At 52.3% G+C, this 20,785-nt stretch overlaps 1 protein-coding gene across 1 annotated transcript; it reads left to right on the forward strand.

Moving 5' to 3' along the window:
- The first annotated feature begins 4,266 nt into the window (after positions 1 to 4,266).
- Positions 4,267 to 5,655, forward strand: LOC140657640 (interferon lambda-3-like). Its single transcript, XM_072874971.1, has 5 exons — positions 4,267 to 4,501; positions 4,770 to 4,847; positions 5,022 to 5,165; positions 5,273 to 5,353; positions 5,466 to 5,655. The coding sequence occupies exons 1-5, from the start codon at positions 4,340 to 4,342 to the stop codon at positions 5,559 to 5,561; spliced, it is 561 nt and encodes a 186-aa protein (XP_072731072.1). The 5' UTR covers positions 4,267 to 4,339; the 3' UTR covers positions 5,562 to 5,655.
- The last annotated feature ends 15,130 nt before the right edge of the window (positions 5,656 to 20,785 follow it).

Here is a 20,785-nt window from a genome sequence, read left to right on the forward strand (position 1 = left end):
TCGGGCACGGTGTTGGCAGCGTGAGGCACGCAGAGCGGCACAAACCAGCCCACTGCTGCCATGGCTGCTGCAGATTGCGTGTGCCAAGAGGTGAAGAAGGGTTACGGGGTGTGTAGTGGGGCCGGCAGCGCTTCGGTGGCACTGACACCCCAGGCCAGTGGGGATGGGTCCAGTGACGGCTGCCAAGTGGAGGCCACCTGATGTCCCCTGCCCTCGTGCTGTGGGGCCATGGGTAGGGCTCCTGCACATCATCCAGGTTGGTTGGGTTTTTTTTAAAGCTGGCTTTTTGGGGCTTTTTTTTCTTTTTTTTCCTGTTTCTTTTCCAAGACCAGCAACTTGAGCATGAGCCGGTTCCTCCCAGATGAGCTGACCGGCTCCAAAAGAGGTTGGGAAGGAGAGAGCTGCGCTCCTCCTTGCCACCCCGCTCCAGCGGCATGGCTTGTGGCCAAGGCTTTTCCATGCTCATGCCACGCAGCAGCTGATGAGTCATGGGGCGATTGCCTCACCCGGTCCTGGTGCTAACTCTGCCTGCAGCCCTGCCTGTTTTCGCTTTCCTTATCGCACCTGGGACCTCCCACGCACCTGGGATTTCTTGCTCTGACCAAGTTCCAGTGGCTCCAGCTTGCTGGGCTATGGGGATCCGAGGAGGGGGCTCCATCATCGCCACCTGCGCTGCATTCCCAGCATGGTGCCGTTTGCAGTCGGGGCTGGAGCGATGACTGCCATGGATCCCCAGCGCCCTGCAGACCCCACCGGGCACGGCGTGGTGTCCCCAGCCCGTGCTAGCTTTGGGGGACCCTCCGCTGTCGTGGCAGGAGCCGTGCCAAATGCAGCCAGGCTTTGCTGACTGGGCTGGGGACCGGAGTACGGTGGAGCGTGGCATTGCCGTGTAAGATGCTTGCCGGCATGCCGATTCCCAGGATGGCAAGAGCACGTCCCATCAGGGAAAAGCCCTTGCTGCTGCTCAGCCAGGCACCCACGGGCTCGGCTATGGCTGGTGGCAAATGAGGCGCAAACATCTGAGCAAAGCGCCCAGGAGATCTTCAAGCCTTCATCACAGTCGCCCTAAGTGCCGGTAGGCTGCACTGGTGGCCCTGGCTTCCCTGCTCGGCTTTCACTTTTCCTTTGCTGCTTCGGGATCTCCTTTTGCCTGTGCAAAGACATGAGGTTTTGCTTCTCCAACCACAAATGACACCCAGGAGATAAAAGCAGTGACAGGGAAAAGGAGCCAAAGGAGCTGGGCCCTGCAAGGATGTGATGCTGCTCCGGGACCTGACAGGTGACCCAAGAGTGTCCCCGGTGCTGTCCTCGCCTGGGGCCAGCTTCATATGGGGCGATCTTCCAGCCCCCTTCTGGGAGCACAGGCCCCAGATGGGGCCGTTCCAGCACAGCAGGCACTGGACATCACCGTCTGGGTGCTGGGGACCCTGCCCCAGCCCTGCCGGCAGCCACTGGAGATCCCAACCTGGGTGCCAGAACACCCCAGTCTGGCTCGTACCTTGGTCTGGAGGAGGAAACACCCCATGGTGCCTCTCCTGTGAACCCCATGGGCTGCACCCCGAGGCAGCACCGGGACCCCCGCTCCCTCCCCTCCCTCACCAAGGGCCACGTTTATTTTGACATCCATTGGGATTTTCTGCTAAGGTGCTGTCTATTCCAGGTGAGCGGTGCCCTACTTGGGCGACGTACGTGAAGTTATTTATGCTGGCTTGGGCTTTTATTTCATAGTCATATTGATCGTGAACTTGTTGCATTGAATAAAAATTATTCTTCTAAATCTGTGCATTTCTTTAATGGGAGAGAAAGGAAAGACAGTGCCGTTGTCCTGTCTGCTGAGAGTGCAGATGAAGGACCTGAGCCCTGGCTGGGGCTCGGGCTTTTAATTACTGATCTCACACAACCTGCCGCAGGAGGGGAGGCTGCCGTGGGAGCCTGGACTGGCAGCGATGTCCGTGACTTGCTGTGAAGGGAAACCCTGTGCCCACCTCACTACCGGGCTTTTGCACTGTGTTTTGCTGTCCTGGCTTTTCTCCAAGCTGTATCTCCATCTGGTTTGGTCAAAGCCAAGATAGCCGCTGCCCCAGCCACACTGCTCCCCTCCCCACCCCGCTGTCTCCGCTCCTCTTCACCTCCGCTCCTCTTCACCTCTGCTGTGGTTTTCCAGGGAAGACCTGAGCTCTCTGAGATGCTGCTGGAGCAGGGGAAGGGCTCAAGGAGGGCTGGACAGATCCTGCAGGCCAACAACCAGTCCTGCTTAACCTCTTCATTAATGATCCAGCGAACCACGTTCACTGAGGACACCACACTGGGAGCAGTGGGTGACACACCAGAGGGTTGTGGTGCTGTCCAGAGGGACCTTGACAAGCTGGAGAAATGGGCTGAAAGGAACATCATGCAGTTCAACAAGGAGAAGGGCAAAGTCCTGCACCTGGGAAAGAACAACCCCAGGCACTGGTATATGCTGGGACTGCCCAGCTGGAAAGCAGCTTCTCAGAAAAGGACCTGGGCGTGCTGGTGGACCCCAGGTTGACCATGAGCCAGAAACATGAAGGTGAAACAAAGACGGTGAACGGTGTCTGGGGCTGCACTAGGAGGAGTGTTTCCAGCAGGTCGGGGGAGGTGATCCTTCTCCTCTACTCAGCACGGGTGAGGCCACCCCTGGAGTGCAGGGTCCAGTTCTGGGCTGCCCAGTGCGAGAGAGACATGGACATACTGGAGAGAGTCCAGCGAAGGGCCATGAAGATGATGAAGCGTCTGGAGCATCTCTCCTCTGAGGAAAGGCTGAGAGGGCTGGGGTTGTTCAGTCTGGAGAAGAGGAGGCTCAGGGGGATCTTGGTGGTGCCTACTGACAGGACAGCAGACAATGGGCACAACCCGAAACACGTGAAAGTCCATCTGACCGCAAGAAAACACTTTTTTACTATGAGGGTGGTGAAGCACTGGCACAGGTCGCTGAGAGAGGCTGTGGAGTCTCCATCCTTGGAGATATTCGGAACTGGACAATGTCCTGGGCAACCTGCGCCAGCTGGCCCTGCTACAGCAGGGGTTGGACTGGCCGCTGCCCAGAGGTCCCAGCACACCCCCACGACTCGGCACAGCACATCCGTGCTGCTCTGCCCACCCGTAGGTGTATCTTTCCACAACCTTGCGCAAGCACTTTTCTCGTTTGCTTGGGCTCCTTGAAGTCAGCAGTTTATTGACAAATATGAACGTTAAAAACTGGGTCCTTCTGGAGCAGTGTCCTTCTATGGCCACCATGTGAGACACCGCAAAGTGCATTTATGGCTGTTGCTGCGTGACTGTGTATTTGTTTTTTAGATACGGGTATTGCCCTGATTTTCTATATTTAATGCTTGACGAATGCATGGAACTAAAAGCACAGCGATGATGGCTTCATGTCGCAGGAGGTCGCCGCGGGGGAAGGATGGGTTTTGCTGAATGGGGGCACCGTTCCAGCTGCCAGCGGAGAGATGTCCAGACACGATATTTGCATTTCCATGCTAAACAGGAGCTCTGCAGCGGCTGGCGGGGGTGGCAGCCCCGCTCATCTCCGGCAGCCTCCCTGCCCGACCCTGCATCCCACCTGGAGAATGCTAGGTGGTCTGCTTGCACCCTTCTTCCTGCTTTTGTAGCCGGTCTGCTCCCTGAGGTTAACGCACACGTAAAGAACATGCCCGCAGCCTGCACCGAGCAGGGCCCGCACCGGGCAGCGCCTGCGCCCGCCTGCTGCCTTCGCCCCCTCCCTGCCACGGCCCTTGCGCTGCGCTCCCGTGGGGAAACTGAGGCACGACCGGCCGCCGCTCAGGGGGCACCGAACCCCCCCGCCCGCTGTCCCCGCTGCCCGGGGGGCTCCGGCAGCCTTCGGCGGGGCGCGGCGGCAGCGGCCCCCGGCAGCTCCCTGGAGGGGCGCGGGCAGCCGAGCATCCCCCGCTCCCCGGCGAGGGCCGGCGGGGCGGGCGGCGGGCGCTGCCCACACCTGCCGCACCTGCGGGCAGCGGGATTCCCTCCGCCGCTTTCGCTTTCCTCTTTCCCGAGCCGCCAGGCTGCGGATTTTCCTGCTAACCTGAAAGCGCAAACCCGGGGCAAGGCGGCATAAAAGCCGGGGAGATGGGGCAGCCGGGCAGCCGCGGCGAGGGAGGCGAAGCAGCTCCCCGGGACCGGTCGCCAGCCCCGCAGCCGAGCGAGCCACCCGCGGCAGCGCCGACGGGCATCTCCCCATCGGGGGTGTAGCAGGTCCCAGACCCGGCCCGGAGCGCTCCGCTTCGTCCTCTCCGGCTTCGTGCATCGCAGCCCCTTCGCCCCATCGCAACCCGCTCGCCAGCGGGCTCTCCTCGGCAAAATGCTGCGCCTCGGCTTCCCCCCGCTGCTTGCGCTGGTGCTGGGGGCCGGCCTCGGGGCCGCCTTCCCCCCGGGCACCCTGAAGAAGAGCTGCAGCCTGTCCAAGTACCAGTTCCTCCTGCCCCACGAGCTGAAGGCCGTGCAGAAGATGAAGGAGCAGTTTGTGAGTACCGCTGGCGACGGGGGGCTGCGGGCTGGCGGGGGGCTCGGCAGAGGGGATGCCGAATTCGAGACCCGGAGTGACGAGGTGGATGTCTGCTGCAGCGGTTTGGGGATGAGGAGGATGTCTTCCAAGGGAGGCTGGGGACAAGAAGGATGCTGGGCCAAATCTTGTCCTGGTTTCAAACCCCTTCGGGCTGACCGGGGCTGCACAGCACCGCCAAAAGTCAAGATGACAGTTTTTCAACCTCTCTCTTGGCTTACGCCTGCAGGAGGACATCATGCTGCTGTCGGACCGCAAATGCAACACCAGGCTCTTCCATCGGAAATGGAACACGGCAGAGCTGTCGGTAAGAGGCAGGCGACGCTGTAAAGAGGGGGTACACCACCCTTCCAGCTGGGACCTCCCGTCAGCCGGTCCCACCGCCATCCGCACCCCCGGGCAGGTCTTCGAGACCCCCGTCCCCCAGCCCGCGGCCAGCCCTGGCGCTTTGGGTCCCTAACCGGGATGCTCCCGCCCGCAGGTGCCCGACCGAGTGATGCTGGTGGAAGCCGAGCTGGACCTCGCCACTGCCATGCTGGGGCTCCCCGCCACCCCCAGCTTTGCCGAGACGCGCCAGCGGCCCCTGGCTTTCCTCACCCAAGCCCGGGAGGACCTGCGAGACTGCGTGAGTGCCCCCCAAAACCCGCCGGCCCCATGCTGGCTCAGCGGCCCCGGTGCAGGGGGCAGCACCTCGGGGCATCGCAGGTCCTCACGCAGCTGCTTTCCTTGCAGATGGCCACGGAGGCTCCTTCGCATCAGCCCTCTGGGAAACTGAGGCACTGGCTGCAGAAGCTGCAGACAGCCAAGAAAACAGTAAGTCAGGCCAGCAGGGCGAGAGGGTTTCGGGGTGTTAGCGACCGCACGGCTGCGCGGGGCCCGCTGCACCCCGTCTCCGGTGCTAACCCATCCCTTCTCCCCATCGCAGGAGACCACTGGCTGCCTGGAGGCCTCCGCCATCCTCCACCTCTTCCAAGTGCTCAACGACCTGCGGTGTGCGGCCCTCCGGGAGCAATGCACCTAGCCCCCGCCGGCAGCGTGGCCAGCACGGCACGGCGCTCACCAGCCCCAAAGGATGCCCCGAGGACCGGGAAAAATGTTTTTTTTTTTATTGCATCGCTGGACTGTATTTCCTATTTAAGCATTTTTCTTATTTATGTGAGCTCAGGGAGCAATTTTTTTTCCACAGACTTTTAAATTATTGTGTATTTATAAATGGCTTGGGAGGAGGTAAAGAACTGCCATTCCTGAAACATGCTATGCAATGGGGATGAATGTATTTATTGGATATCTTTGTTTTGCTAGTTTTCAAAACACTGACTGTTTTTAAGGAAAATTATTTTTTTACCTGCTATTTATTACAGACTATATTATATATATTTGCCTGCATAAATTATTTTTTTAAGTCCTATTTAATACAAAAAATAAAAGATACCATAAACAGACAAGCTGCCATCATATGTTTTTACTCTGCTTTGCTATAATGTCAACCCTTCAGAAAAGCGAGTTATTGGGGGGGTGAGGGAGGACATCGAGGCAAATTTTGAGCACTGGAAAATTAGCCAACCTTTGGCACTCGTGTTCATCTCCCGCTGTTTGGGGGTGCACCCTGGGCACCCTCCCGGGGTTTGCCCTCGGGGATGGACAGATGCATGCTGTCACAGCCGGGGCTGTCCCTGCCCGCTCGGGGACAGGAGCCTGCTGGCCACCCGTTTCCAGGGCGGATGCTGGGTTGGGTGGTGCACACCAGGGCACGAAGCCTGGAGGAGCCCACAGCCTAACGTGATACTGGCATCCCGGTACGGGCTGGGCAAGCCTCCGGATTTGGCCATCCCGGGAGCTCTCAGAAGATCCCTGAATGATGTAACCACCAAACCAGAGATCAGGACGAGCGAGGAGCTGGGGAAGGCAGGCACCCAGCGGGGAGAGGAGGAAAAGGACCCGTGAGCAGACCCAAACCTTGTTCAATCTCTATTTTTTCAGGTCAGGGAGATGTTTCGTTGGAGACAGGTCGCCAGGGGAGGGGGGCTGGCAACAGCGGCCGCGTTTATGTGTGATGGCCATACCTGGGGTGAGCGATCACCCGAACCTCGGGCCCACCCTAGGGGACCCAACCAAACCTGGGGACCCAAAAGGCGCAGGTTTTGGTGGCAGGAAGGAGAGGAGCGCAGGGGAGCCGTCAGGTGCTTGAGGCTGCGGTAATTTTAAGGTTGCTGCTTTTAGGTTGCAGAGATGGCGACTGAGCTGCCAGCGGCTGAGCCACAGCACGGTCACAGCTTCCCGCAGAGAGGCAGCTGGGGATGTGAGCCATAAACGCTTGTCACGAAGCGTGTCCCAGGTACGGCCCGCTCGTCCTGCTCAGGCTTTGCAAGGACGCTGTCAAAATGAAACCTTGTTGCTGCTGGGGAGGAAAAAAAAAAGCTTTCTTTTCCCTTCTGTTTCCAAATTATGTTTCATACTAAGGCACAAAAGTGGGGAAATGCTGTTGTCCTTGACTTTTGCAGCTGGCCTTAACCTGCTTCTGCCGGATGGGCCGCGGCTGCTTGAGACAGCCCCAAGCACGTACCTTCAAGCAGACACCAGCACGCTTTGGACTTCAATGGGGGAGGAAAGCACACCCCGAGGGGAGAGGGAAGCCCGTCCTGTTGCAAGCATCTGAACGCACGCTGCCCTGAAACCAGAAACTCCAGCAAGAGGCATTTCCACGCTACGTGGAGCAGCTTCTCCGGGACAGGGAGAAGCCAGAGGCTGGACACCGGGCTCTTTGAGGAGCTTTAATAAGCTTCATCATCTGGCCGTGCCCCAGGTGCTACCCATCTGCTGCCACCTAATGTCAGGAGCCACATGCAAGGCAATGAAAAGCCATCAGGAGGGAAATGCCATAGGGTCAACAAGACAGACGGGCAGGGAAAGCCCCGGCGGTGTGTCTGGTATCGCACATGGGCTCCTGGTTTTGGGTAAAAAGAGGCACAGCTCATCTCTCAAAACTGCAGCGATACTTTGCCTGCCTGGCCACGTGCTCCCAGGAAAAGGCAGGTGCTGTCCGCGCCTGCTTCAGAGGGGTCTGCCCCAGCGTCCTCTCTTCCCGGCCCCGCTTGCTGTTTCACCCCTTGGTTTTGAAGTCTTGCAAGAAATCCCTCTCTATGGGGCCTACGTATAGCCAACATCTATGCTGGGAGGTTGTTTTTAAAACATTTCTGGCCAAAAGTGCTACACCGCGATATCAAAACAATACATGGATCCGAAGAGGAAAGCCTAATGAGGGCAGAAGGTGTTTATTCATCCGGCAAAACAGATGTACTTAGATTATCCTGCCCTCATTAAGGTATCTACCAAGTCATTGCAAAATGTGGCTGTCACAAAACGATATACAGCTGCGGGTGCCCAGGAGGAAGGCGCAGGGCTGCCCACGTATCCACCTCCAGGGAATGAAATCAGCTCTATTCCCCGAGCAGCGGCGGGGTCACAGCACAGCTCTCCCGAGCAGAAGGCGAGGGCAGAAATCACTCCCGGGGAACAGCAGTCCCTCTTTATCTCTCCGCCGGGCTCATGAGGCATCATTTCCATTGCGGTGCTCCTCGCTTTGCATGTCCTGCGGGGGCAGGAAATAAAAGATGTGCCAATACCTTCCCCGCTCCCTCCGCACGGCTGCCTTTGGTGAGTTAAACTCCCGGTATCTCCCATGCAAAGCAAGTTCACTGCAAATTAAAGCTGGGGAGACTTTTTTGTTCCTTTGCCAGATGGGCCAGGCTTCAGCGACGGGGTGGCCAGGCTCCTCGGGGTGCTGAGAGCAGGGCTGATGGGGACGGGGATGGAGCTGCAAGCGCTGCAGCTGGCCAGCGTTACCCTAACGCCCCTGCCAGCTTTTTGTAGCTCGGGACGAGCCCCTCTGCTTCTCCTGGAGGGTGTTCACACGTGGGCAAAGCCTGCTTCAGCCTTCCCTGCAGGTTCAGCCGAGGGGTGCCGGGAGGGCAATGCCAAGGTCAGAGCCTTTCTGAGCATCGCCGAGCGCTCGGCTTGTTAACGCAGAGGGATGTTAATGGCAGTTTCCCAGCCTCCCCAGGGAAAAGGAGAGAGGCGTGCTCTTCCCTGCGTTAGTTTCCGTTCCGACACAGAAACAGCAGAAGGACAGGCAGAAAGCCTTGGTTTTGCTGTGACTCCGTATGGCCCCGGCGTCTGGGAGGCACTTACTGTAGTTCCCACGAGGACTCCGATCTCTGGTCCCAAGGGCAAAATTCACTGGAAAGAAACCCAAAGGGGTGGGCAGACAGATGCACGTTTAACCTGCAGGGGCAGGGAGCTTTCTGAGCCAAGCTCTGCTGGAAAATGATCGGGAAAGCGTCGAGGTAGACCAAGCGGTTGGAAAAGGAGGATGAAGGCAAGGCTGCAACTCCTGGAAAGGTTGCCCCGAGCCAGCCGCTGGTTTGTGATTTGTAGCATCATGGGGAAAATACTGGTGTCGTGGAAGAGACTGAACTGTTGGAGGGTGAAACGTAAAGGCCATCGTGAGAAGACAGCTCTGTGGTTGAAGAGCACGGAACACCTTGTGGCAGTGGTGATTGGGGCTCTCTAGTGATCGACGGGCAGAAGCTGTCGAGATCTTGTTTGCCTTAAACTTCTGCTCTCATTGCCTCAAGCCTGGGCACCTACGCCGGCTTAGGAGATCTGGAATCCCGCAGGATGTAAGTAAAATAGGATAAGGCCCTATGGGATTTGGCAGATGTCTGGCTAAGGTAAGGCAGTAACAAACGACCTGATTGCTGCTCTTTTCTGCTGAGGTTTTTGTGTGTTGTGGTTTAACCCCAGCCAGCAACTCAGCCCCATGCAGCCGCTCGCTCACTCCCCCCCGGTGGGATGGGGGAGAGAATTGGAAGAGTAAAAGTGAGAAAACTCGTGTGTTTTCTCACATAAGAACAGTTTAATAATTGAAATAAAATAAAGTAAAATAATAATAATAATAGAATATACAAAGCAAGTGATGCATGAAGCAATTGCTCACCACGTGCTGCCCGATGCCCAGCCCGTCCCTGAGCAGCGGTCCCTGCCCCCCGGCCAACTCCCCCAGTTTCTATACTGCGCGTGACGCCATATGGTATGGAATGGCCCTTGGCCCAGCTGGGCTGTGCATGATGCCATGTGGTATGGAATGGCCCTTGGGCCAGTTGGGCTGTGCCCCCCCCAGCTTCTTGTGCGCCCGGCAGAGCCTGGGAAGCTGAAAAGCCCTCGACTGGTGTAAGCACTGCTTAGCAACAACTAAACCATCCGTGTGTTATCAGCATTATGCCCATCCTAAATCCAAACCACAGCACCGTACCAGCTACTAGGAAGAAAACTAACTCTATCCCCGCCAAAACCAGGATGGTATCCACCCCTTACTCTATACCATCTATGTCATGCCCAGGTCCCACACTTTCCAATACATTCCAATTAACCACCACCTTTCCTGTCTGTTGATATATACACACAGATATCATTCCCTTGGTCTGTGGGCCATCCCTCTAAAATGTCCGTTGGGTTCATTTAGTCCATGACTTTGGGCTCCATCTGTCATAACAGTCCTTCAGGGCAGGAGAGATGGTGTGTGGTGTTGGATCGTTGCATGCTGCAACCAGTCCCATCACCGCTGCACTTTGCTTGGTTTCATCAGAGTTCATTCTTCATTTGGGTGATTCTTACTGTAATACCGTTGATATGGCATATAGCAACCATAGAAGTGATGTCATACAGTATTATAGAGCAATTAACATCATACCATTTAGTTCATTGGCTATTCTCACCCAAAATCAAATCCCCTTGAGGTACACATCGGACTTCCCCATCCTTTTGCATTACCCACCAAGTGCACCCAGGTCCTTGAGCAAAAGCAATCCCACAAACGCGTTTCCTTTGCCCGAGGCAGGAGTAACCCAGACTGTCTTCCCCAGCATATTTTTTACGTGCACTACAGGGACTTTATCCCCTTCTACAGTATGTAAAAGTTTTGACTGGGCAAGGCCAGCTCCATCGGCAGATCCCCTAGTGTTGACTAACCAGGTGGCCTTTGCTAAATGTGTATCCCAGTGTTTGAACGTCCCAGCACCCATTGCTCGCAGTGTAGTCTTTAACAGCCCATTGCATCGTTCGATTTTCCTGGAGGCTGGTGCATGACAAGGGATGTGATATATGCGCTCGATGCCATGCTCTTTGGCCCAGGTGTCTACGAGGTTGTTTTGGAAATGAGTCCCGTTGTCTGACTCAATTATCTCTGGCATGCCATGTCGCCATAGGACTTGCTTTTCAAGACCCAGGACACTGTTCCAGGCGGTGGCATGGGGCACGGAACGTTTCCAGCCAGCCGGTGGTTGCTCCCACCACTGTAAGCACATGGCGCTTGCCTTGGTGGGTTTGTGGCAGTGTGATATAATCAGCCTGCCAGGCCTCCCCATATTGATATTTCAGCCATTGCCCTCCATGCTACAGAGGCTTTAACTGCTTGGCCTGTTGGATTGCAGCACGTTTCACATTCATGGATAACCTGTGCAATAGCGTCCATGGTCAAGTCCACCCCTCGATCACGAGCCCATCTATATGTTGGCCTTCCTTGATGGCCTGAGGTGTCATGGGCCCACCGAGCTATAAATAATTCACCCTTATGTTGCCAGTCCAGATCCACCTGAGCCACTTCAATCTTAGCAGCCTGATCCACCTGCTGGTTGTTTTGATGTTCTTCAGTGGCCCAACCCTTGGGTACATGAGCATCTACGTGACGTACTTTTACAGCCAGATTCTCTACCTGGGCAGCAATATTTTGCCACAGTGCAGCAGCCCAGGTGGGTTTGCCTCTGCTGCCAGTTGCTCTGCTTCCATTGCTGTAGCCACCCCCACAAGGCATTGGCCACCATCCATGAGTCAGTACAGAGGTAAAATGCTGGCCACTTTTCTCATTCAACAATATCTAAAGCCAGCTGGATGGCTTTCACCTCTGCAAACTGACTGGATTCATCTTCTCCTTCAGCAGTTTCTGCGACTTGTCGTGTAGGACAGCAGCCTTCCACCTCCGACGCTTTCCCACAAGATGACAGGACCCGTCAGTGAACAGGGCACGTTGCTTCTCATTTTCTGGCAGTTTATTATACGAGGCCTCTTCAGCACGCGCCACCTCCTCCTCTGGCGACATTCCGAAATCTTTGCCTTCTGGCCAGTCCACAATTACTTCCAAGATCCCTGGGTGATTGGGGTTTCTTATTCAAGCCCGTTGTGTGATCAGTGCGACTCACTCCACGTAGCACCAGTTGCATGATGTGTAGAGGGGACCCTCCCATCCAGCCCAGCGTCGGCAGCCGGGGTGCCAGGAGGAGCTGTGCTTCAGTACCAGCCACTTCGGAAGCAGCTCGAACCCCTTCGTATGCTGCCAATATCTCTTTTTCAGTTGGAGTATAGCGGGCCTGGGATCCTCTCTATCCCTGACTCCAAAACCCTAAGGGTCGACCTCGTGTCTCCCCTGGTGCTTTCTGCCAGAGGCTCCAGGTAGGGCCATTCTCCCCGGTTGCAGTGTAGAGCACATTCTTTACATCTTGCCCTGCCCAGGCTGGCCCAAGGGCTACTGCATGAACTACCTCCCATTTAATTTGTTCAAAGGCTTGTTGTTGCTCAGGGCCCTGTTTGAAATTTTTCTTCTTCCAGGTCACTTGATAGAGAGGGCTTACAATTAGACTGTAATTTGGAATATGCATTCTCCAAAACCCCACACCACCTAAGAAAGCTTGTGTTTCCTTTTTGCTAGTTGGTGGAGACATGGCTGTTATTTTGTTGATCACATCCATTGGGATCTGATGATGTCCATCTTGCCATTTTATTCCTAAAAACTGGACCTCCTGTGCAGATCCCTTGACCTTACTTTGTTTTATGGCAAAACCAGCTTTCAGGAGGATTTGGACTATTTTCTTCCTTTTCTCAAAAACTTCTTCTGCTGTATTGCCCCACACGATGATGTCATCAATGTATTGCAGATGTTCCGAAGCCTCACCCTGTTCCAGCGCAGTCTAGATCAGTCCATGGCAAATGGCAGGGCTGTGTTTCCATGCCTGGGGCAGTCAATTCCGGGTGTACTGGATGCCCCTCCAAGTGAAAGCAAACTGTGGCCTGCACTCTGCTGCCAAAGGGATTGAGAAAAACACATTAGCGATATCGATTGTGGCATACCACTTGGCTGCCTTTGGCTCCAGTTTGTATTGAAGCTCTAGCATGTCCGGCACGGCAACACTCAGCAGTGGCGTGACTTCGTTCAGGCCACGATAGTCTACTGTCAGTCTCCACTCTCCATTAAGACTTTTGCACTGGCCATATGGGACTGTTAAAGGGTGAGTGAGTCTTGCTGATCATTCCTTGGCTCTCCAGTCAACTAATCAGCTTATGGGTAGGAATGAAGGAGTCTCGGTTGGTGCGATATTGCCACCGGTGCACTGTTGTGGTAGCAATTGGCACCTGTTGCTCTTCAAGCCTCAGCAATCCACAACAGAAGGGTCCTCTGAAAGACCAGGCAAGGTGGACAGCTGTTTAATTTCCTCCTTCTCCCAGGCAGCTATACCAAAAACCCACTGGTACCCTTTTGGGTCCTTGAAATACCCTCTCCTGAGGTAGTCTATGCCAAGGATGCATGGAGGCTCCGGGCCAGTCACAATGGGGGGCTTTTGCCACTCATTCCCAGTTAGGCTCACTTCAGCCTCCAATACAGTCAGCTGTTGGGATCCCCCTGTCACTCCAGAAATACAGATGGGTTCTACCCCTATATACCTCGATGGCATTAGGGTGCTCTGTGCACTGGTGTCCACTAGAGCCCTATACTCCTGTGGGTCTGACATGCGAGGCCATCGGATCCACACAGTCCAGTAAACCCCGTTGTCCCTTTCCTCCACCTGGCTGGAGGCAGGGCCCCTCTAGTCCTGGTCATAGTATTCGTTACTCACTTTTGTAAATGTGAATCAAAAGTCCCTTTATTAAGATCAGAAGTAAAATCAGCCCTTCTGCTCTGTCTGGGGAACTGCTCACTGGAAACCGGAGCAGCAATTTTCCTGGAAGAACCCTCTTTTGTGATTGTTTTTCCTTGCAACTCACATACCCGTGCTTCTAGGGTCGAGGTAGATTTTTCCATCCCACTTTTTCATGTCCTCTCCGTGGTCACGCAGGTGAAACCACAGGGTGGCCCGTGGTGTGCATCCACTATATCCTCTCTCTTGATCAGAGGGATGCTTACTCCTAATGGCTGAGATACTGGTCCATACAGGTGGGGAGTAGGACATATCCTCTTTGAGTTGCTGGAACTCCCGGGACAGGTTTTCAGACAGTTTTTCCACAGCCGAGATGCAGGTCTGTAGGGAGGAAGAGAGACGTTCTTCATATTACCAGAGTTGGCCAGCCAATTCATCCACTGTTGGTTCCTCTCTGTCTTTGCAGGTCATTACTGCCAATGAGTTGGCATGCAACACTGGTGCGCTCCGTACAAACTTCCGCCACATCGGTGGTGTGCACCGGACCTCATCTGGATCCTTGCCTAACTGCTTGTTCAGGTCATCAATCACCTCCAGCACAGCTAATTCTCTCAGGTACTGGACACCTCTCCCCGTGGTGGTCCACTTGCCTGGGTGACATATAACATCTTCCTTGAAGGGATACCTTTCCTTCACGCCTGACAGGAGCCACGTCCAGGGGCGGAGGGCTTGTGCCCCTTGTCCAATCGCTTTGTCAATGCCCCTTTCCCTAGAAAGGGATCCCAGCTGCTTGGCTTCCCTGCCCCCTAATTCCAGGCTACTGGCCCCGTTATCCCAGCATTGGAGCAGCCAGGTGACAATGTGCTTGCCTGGATGACGACTGAAATCTTTTCATATATCTCACAGCTCATTCAGGGATAGGGATTGGATGGTTACCATCTCGTTCCTGAGATGGTAACCATACCATCTCCATCCAACTCTGCCTCTTCCTCCTCCTGTTCTTGTGATGGCCCTGGTTGATCTTCATCCCTTACGAAATGAGCTGATTTTTTTCTTGTGTATTTCTTCTTGTGTATAGGGGTGACCGATACCATCACAGGCTGGTTCTCTGGTTCAGCTGCAGTACCCGTTGCGGGGGTTGGAGTAGCTGCAGTACCTGTCGTGGGGGTTGGAGTAGATGCGGTGCCTGTCGTTTTGTCGTCAGATCCAGAGACCTTCTCCTCCCCTTGAGGGGTCTGCATAGTGTTGAACAGGGCTCGGTCGGCATGGGCCAGGCCCCAGCACACTGCAGTGATCTGCGTCTCTCTGGAGTTGCTAAGGTGACAGCATACTTTTTCCAAATACTTCACCAGTTTTTCAGGATTCTGCACTTGTTCAGGGGTGAAGTTCCAAAACACTGGAGGTGCCCACTGTCCTAGGTACTTGCCCATACTATCCCACACACCCTGCCAGTCATAACTATCCAGCCTTGGGGCAGATCTCTGGATGATATTCTTAAATTGCTTATTAACCTTAGACAAAACCAAAACAATACTCCCAAGCAATACCAATAGAAGTATCTTAACTACCCAAGGATGTTCAAGGTACTGAAAAGTTATTGTAATGAAGGAGGAAACATCACAGAAGGCGGCAGCAAAGGTTCCATTCTGTATTTCCTCCACAAAACACCTCTCAGAGGAAGAGGTAGAATTGCTAATTGTCCCCATGAGGTGGTCCCTGAAGTACAGTAATGGCTTCAGTACAAAACTCAAATAACCAGATCAAGCTCAAGGCCAGTGTTTTAACAACAAATCTCCCAGGCAAAACATCACTAATCACTGCAAACTGCAAAACCCAGCACCGATCTTTAACATGTACAGCACAAAAAAGAGCATGGTGCAGATCAGATAGATAAACTAATATCGAAAACAGATACATCAATATTGTGACTGGCAACTGTTAACAGATACAAATTCCTTAATATGCTCTGGTTAATCTGTTATTATCTCAAACCCTTCGTGCCCCACGTTGGGTGCCAAAAAGGACCGTTGTGGTTTAACCTTAGCCAGCAACTACGCACCACACAGCCGCTCACCCACTCCCCCCCGGGTGGGATGGGGGAGAGAATTGGAAGAGTAAAAGTCAGAAAACTTGTGGGTTGAGATAAGAACAGTTTAATAATTGAAATAAAATGAAGTAATAAGAATAATAGAATATACAAAGCAAGCGATGCATGATGCAATTTCTCACCACCCGCCGACCGATCCCAGCCCGTCCCTGAGCAGCGGTCCCTGTCCCCCGGCCAACTCCCCCAGTTTCTATACTGCGCATGACGCCATATGGTATGGAATGGCCCTTGGCCCAGCTGGGCTGTGCATGATGCCATGTGGTATGGAATGGCCCTTGGGCCAGTTGGGCTGTGCCCCCCCCAGCTTCTTGTGCGCCCGGCAGAGCCTGGGAAGCTGAAAAGCCCTCGACTGGTGTAAGCACTGCTTAGCAACAACTAAACCATCCGTGTGTTATCAGCATTATGCCCATCCTAAATCCAAACCACAGCACCGTACCAGCTACTAGGAAGAAACTTAACTCTAACCTAGCCAAAACCATTGTGCCACTTTCAACATTATCTAAATAACCTGGTCCTGTGACGAGTGATGTGGGTAAGACGTACTGACAAGATCTGTTTCATTTTCTCTAGGAACTGTTTATACAATGGAGTTTTATTTTGGTAGGATTGTTTTTATTTCATGTATATACACAGTTTTGTGCTTCTATCCAATAAGCAGGGGAGATGTTTACCAAATTACAGAAAAGACAGTGGAGTTTGGGAGTTTTGCAGTTCAGCCTTCTTTACCCTGGTCCTGAGTGGCAAAAACTCTGCAGCTTTGCTGGGAGTGTTGCCTAACACATTGCAGATGACATTTCTGCAGGCAAATCAAGAAAACCGACAGCTGAGTTTTATCGATGGATCATGTTATACGCTCCTGGGTCATAAACTTCTTCTGCTCCAAACCCTCTGACCAGAAGGCAGGTTGATAATACGTAAGGAATAAATGTGCTCTCACCTGTTAGCGGGAGTATTTTGGGGGGATGCTTGGCACTCTGAGGAACAGGAAAATTAGTTGCTGCTGGTGTTATGGGCATGTACTGTTTTCTACTACACTAGATACTGCTGCTCTTGATGTTGTAATTTCTCCTCCCATTCGGTGCTGTTCATAATTCAAAATAATAATTCCTGTCTATCAGCAATCATACTGGGAATAATTTTGTGATGTTCCCGTGTTGCCATCTGGGGAGACAGTGTTCAGTGAGATCCGACTGCTTTTAATTTGCTTTGACAAAAAAGGTTATTTGAAAAATGACCTTCACTTTGAACTGCAGATTACTTCAGCTGCACATGTATGAGTGGCTGACGGGTTACTCACTTTAATGCAAACCCCAGGACTTTGGACTAGAGGAACAGGCCAAAAGATAGCTGCTGAAGGCTCTTGGGACTCCAAACTGCTGCCTGAATTAGTAATGATTTGCTTCCTCTGCACTCCTGAAGTCTCATTTTGACTGTCACCTTTGTAGCCAGGACTGAACCATTTCCTATTTCTCCAGAGAATTTCCCCCAGCAACCCATGTCCCCTGACTCTCCCTTTGGACTCGTGCTCTGACAGAATTGCTTGCAGACAGGACTGGGACAGCTTTCTGGCTCCAGGGAAGATGCTCCTCTCCCAGGGTATTCTTAATTTTCTTTTTTATTAAAGAAATCTGTTTGATTTCTATGTTCTCCTCAGAAAGCTGCTCCTTACTGCCCCGAGACCACCAGGGAGGGGGCGGCAGGCGTGCGTGGTTCTTTGTGCACGATCAGTCCTTCCACTGCACAAATCCCTCTGTCTCCAGTTGCTTCAGATAAAAGCCTGAAATCTTTGGGCCCAGCACTGATAGACTCGACAGATAAACTGTAGATTTACAAAACAGAAGGCTGAAATTTATGCTAAACCTGCCAGAAATGGGAGAAGGTGTGTCAGGAAATGTAGTAATTGCAATACTTTTGGTGCGGGCATTTAAAGGCTCGGGTTTTAAGAAACAGCCTCTTGCATCTGCTAGAGTATGACTGTGAGCCATCAAACTAATAAGGGAATCCCAGCTGGTTTATGGGACAGCTCTGAGAAAAGGCATTGGCCTTCACAGGTCCAAGATAACTGTCCCATCCCTAAATGCTGGAATGAAAAAAAGATGAAGAAGAAAAGTTCAGATATGCTTCATAAATATTTCTCCAAGTCCTTCCTGGTTCCTCGTTTGCTCCATGGTCTCTTGTCTGGGAGGATGTGTCTGGGTTGGGATGGAGGACCATGACGGTGCTTTCTTGATGCTGCTTCAAGCGCTATGTCCACAAGGAATCATTTTACGTAGCAAAAGAGAGGTCCACAACCCAATGGAGTGAAGGAGCTCTCAGTCCCTGTGCTGCCCATTGCTCCTTAAATTTCTAAAGGCTGTTTCTCTCCCTAAAAGCTGACGAGCTGGGGGCTTCCCAGATCACTGTCTGTTGTAGTGAAGCTTTGTAGGTGCAAGAAAGAGTCAGGGTTAATCCCAAGCACCCTGTTTGCACACCGGTGCTACCGGGTATGCCTATAGTCTCAAACTGCTTGGCTTTCCATCCCTGCAAAATGCTGCCTAAAACTTGCTTTGGTTACTGCCATCTCAATAGACTGCAGTGTCAGTCACCAGTTTTGACCATCCTAATTGGATCATGGCTGTAGGTAATGTGTCACACCATGTCAGCATGTAGATATGGGCCATTAGGATGTTTATGGGTAACAGATTAGGGGATGGACTAAAAACCTTAAGGTCTGCTTCACAGACAGTTAGGGGCAGGCATGCCCTGCTAAAACCAAACCAGAATCTCTTTTTAAAGGAAGAAAAAAGGTTCTGGGTTAATCATCATGTGAACCAAAAGCTGAAAATGTAACACCCTGTCATGGTGCCATGCTGGTTCCTCCATAGTTTAACCTCAGCTCCAAAGTCCGGGTGGTCACTGGGGGCTGTGACCACCATGGATGTGAAGTCCTGCAGGCAGACTACGCTTCAGGAGATGGAAAGAGAAGATTACTCTGTTCAAGAAAGAAAAGTCAAGATGAAGACTGTCTAGGCGAGAAACCCAAGCCTTCAAAAAACCAAACAAAACCAGTATGGGGTTTTTGGCTGTTTTTTTTCCTAGACCTGCAGGTAAAACCTGGCTTTCTAATGTGATTTTGAGCATTGCTCTGGTGTTTTGTTCTCTGGTTTTAGCAGTGCCCAAGGAGATGCAGCAGCTCAATTCCAGGTCAATGCAGTGTCTGATAGGTATCAGCAGTCAAACGCGTATGCTGATTTTAATCAGAGGGTTGCATGATTGTTTGTTATAAAGTATACATCAAATCTCAGCTTCTTGGTAATGATCATGAGACAGAGCCCATGGGGCTGTTTTGCTCTTCTCTTGGCACGCTTCTCCTTCGGTGCTCCGCTTACAAACTGTCCACAGTGATGCACAATTATCGACTAACAGGAAGCCAGCTGTTACTGCAAGAACTCTTGAGATCCCCTTTTCATATGACTTTAATAAAGCTGTGTGGGGAAAAATGCTCCGATATTGCCATCATGACCACAATGAAATTACAGCGATCTGTTCTTCCAAACGGCTTGCAGCCGACGCAAGTCGAAGCATGGGGGAGGCAAAGCGTTAGACATGGCAAAGATCTCACGTACCTCACATCAGTGATACTTACTTTTTCTTGGCTACATGGATATGAACTAGCAGCTGTGTGTGCAAGCGCCATTGCCATAGTTACTGTCGCACAACATCCTCTTCCTTCTGATTCACCAAAGCCAGTTTCAGGTCTGGTGTGACAGGTCAGTCTCTAATGATTTCAGTCTAAAAGCAGAATGCTCTTGTTTAGGAGAGGGAGGGGAGAAAGCCAACACAGGTTAAACCCAGAGAAGCAAACAAGGTGGTGGAAAGCAAAGACTATTAGTGAGCACATTTTCTGCCACACCAGAGAGTCCTGCTTGCTCACTGGCTTCCTCCACAGTTTAAACACCACAAATTGTGCAATACCAACATTGCTTTTATCTTTGTACTTAAAATCAGATCCCTTATCTAAAAAGAGTCTTAAAAATCAGATATATCCTTAACCTGCCCCTGTTTTAAGGCCTAAAACCATGTGGCCTGCTCCATTAAGGCTCTTTTGCTTTTCTGGAGGCAAAATGTGTGATCTCAGCTGTGCTGGCTTGCTGAGCACTTGAGTACAAATGCAGAACTAGCATCTCTTCGGAGATCGCAAACTCTGGGACCGAAACGTGAGCAGCAGGGACTTCTACTTTATTTTTCAGCAGATGGAATGTGTCTGGATATAGAGCTAGCGTTTTTAAAGAGCATAGAAAAGCTGTGTTTAGAGGACCCATGAGGGAGTTGGGATAATGGTTGGTTCTCTTTGTTCCTGACAATATGAGAACTTCCACAACTGCTCATTAAGGCAGGAGCTGATAGGTTAACAAAAGCAGACTTCCTCTGCTTCATCCCCAGCAGAGAGACGTACGTGTTAAATAAAAAAGCATGAGAAAAGGACACAAGAAGACGTAAATACTCTTTAAATGGTGGCATAGTTTAAATGCAAGATGCTTGTCTCATCTTCTCTAGCTTTAAAAACTGCCACAGCTGGGTAAGGGAAAATGGCTGGGTAATTGCCTGAAAGCCAACAGAGGAGCAGTCTTGGTTTTGTTTGCCGCACCAGGTGATGGCTGCAACTGCTGAAATTCTTTGCTATATGAAACATGAAATACCTGAAACATGAAAAACACGAAAAACACAGACACAGTGATGGGAAAACAAAATACTCCATCATGTGTGCATTGACTGAAAGTGGGTTTTAACTATTAACAATTTTCAACCAGTCATTAGTGTTCTTAAGTACTAACTGATAGAGAGCTATCGTCGTAACATTATGAAATTACTTCATAATCTACTCTCTCCAGTGGTTATTTCCTTAGGTGCTGAACCTTTGAGACTCTCGCCTCTTCAGCAGCACCTCTGGAAATATCTTGTTTTGACGCCTCAAACACACAGTGTAGTGCCTGATTTGGGGTATCCACCAGGAAAGTTTTCACTGGAGCAGTTTGAATTTGCCCCCGATCAGCTGGTACTTGTGAAAATCAAGGTTCTCTGTAAGCACATAGTATTTCTCAAGATCCTGGTGTCCTCACTCTTGGGTGACTGAGAGATCAGCTTTAGGAGTAGCTTACACTACACTCTGCAAGCCTCAGTGATAAAAGGAGGTGA

This window comes from Ciconia boyciana, chromosome 10, assembly GCF_034638445.1.
Source record: "Ciconia boyciana chromosome 10, ASM3463844v1, whole genome shotgun sequence".
Lineage (NCBI taxonomy): Eukaryota > Metazoa > Chordata > Aves > Ciconiiformes > Ciconiidae > Ciconia > Ciconia boyciana.

What these genes read in the sequence shown, in the direction of transcription:
- LOC140657640 (XM_072874971.1), top strand. Translation starts at nt 4,340, where the DNA reads ATGCTGCGCCTCGGCTTCCCCCCGCTGCTTGCGCTGGTGCTGGGGGCC. An exon ending in AGAAGATGAAGGAGCAGTTT is followed by an intron (nt 4,502 to 4,769) that starts GTGAGTACCGCT and finishes TTACGCCTGCAG; the next exon opens with GAGGACATCATGCTGCTGTC. An exon ending in GGAACACGGCAGAGCTGTCG is followed by an intron (nt 4,848 to 5,021) that starts GTAAGAGGCAGG and finishes TCCCGCCCGCAG; the next exon opens with GTGCCCGACCGAGTGATGCT.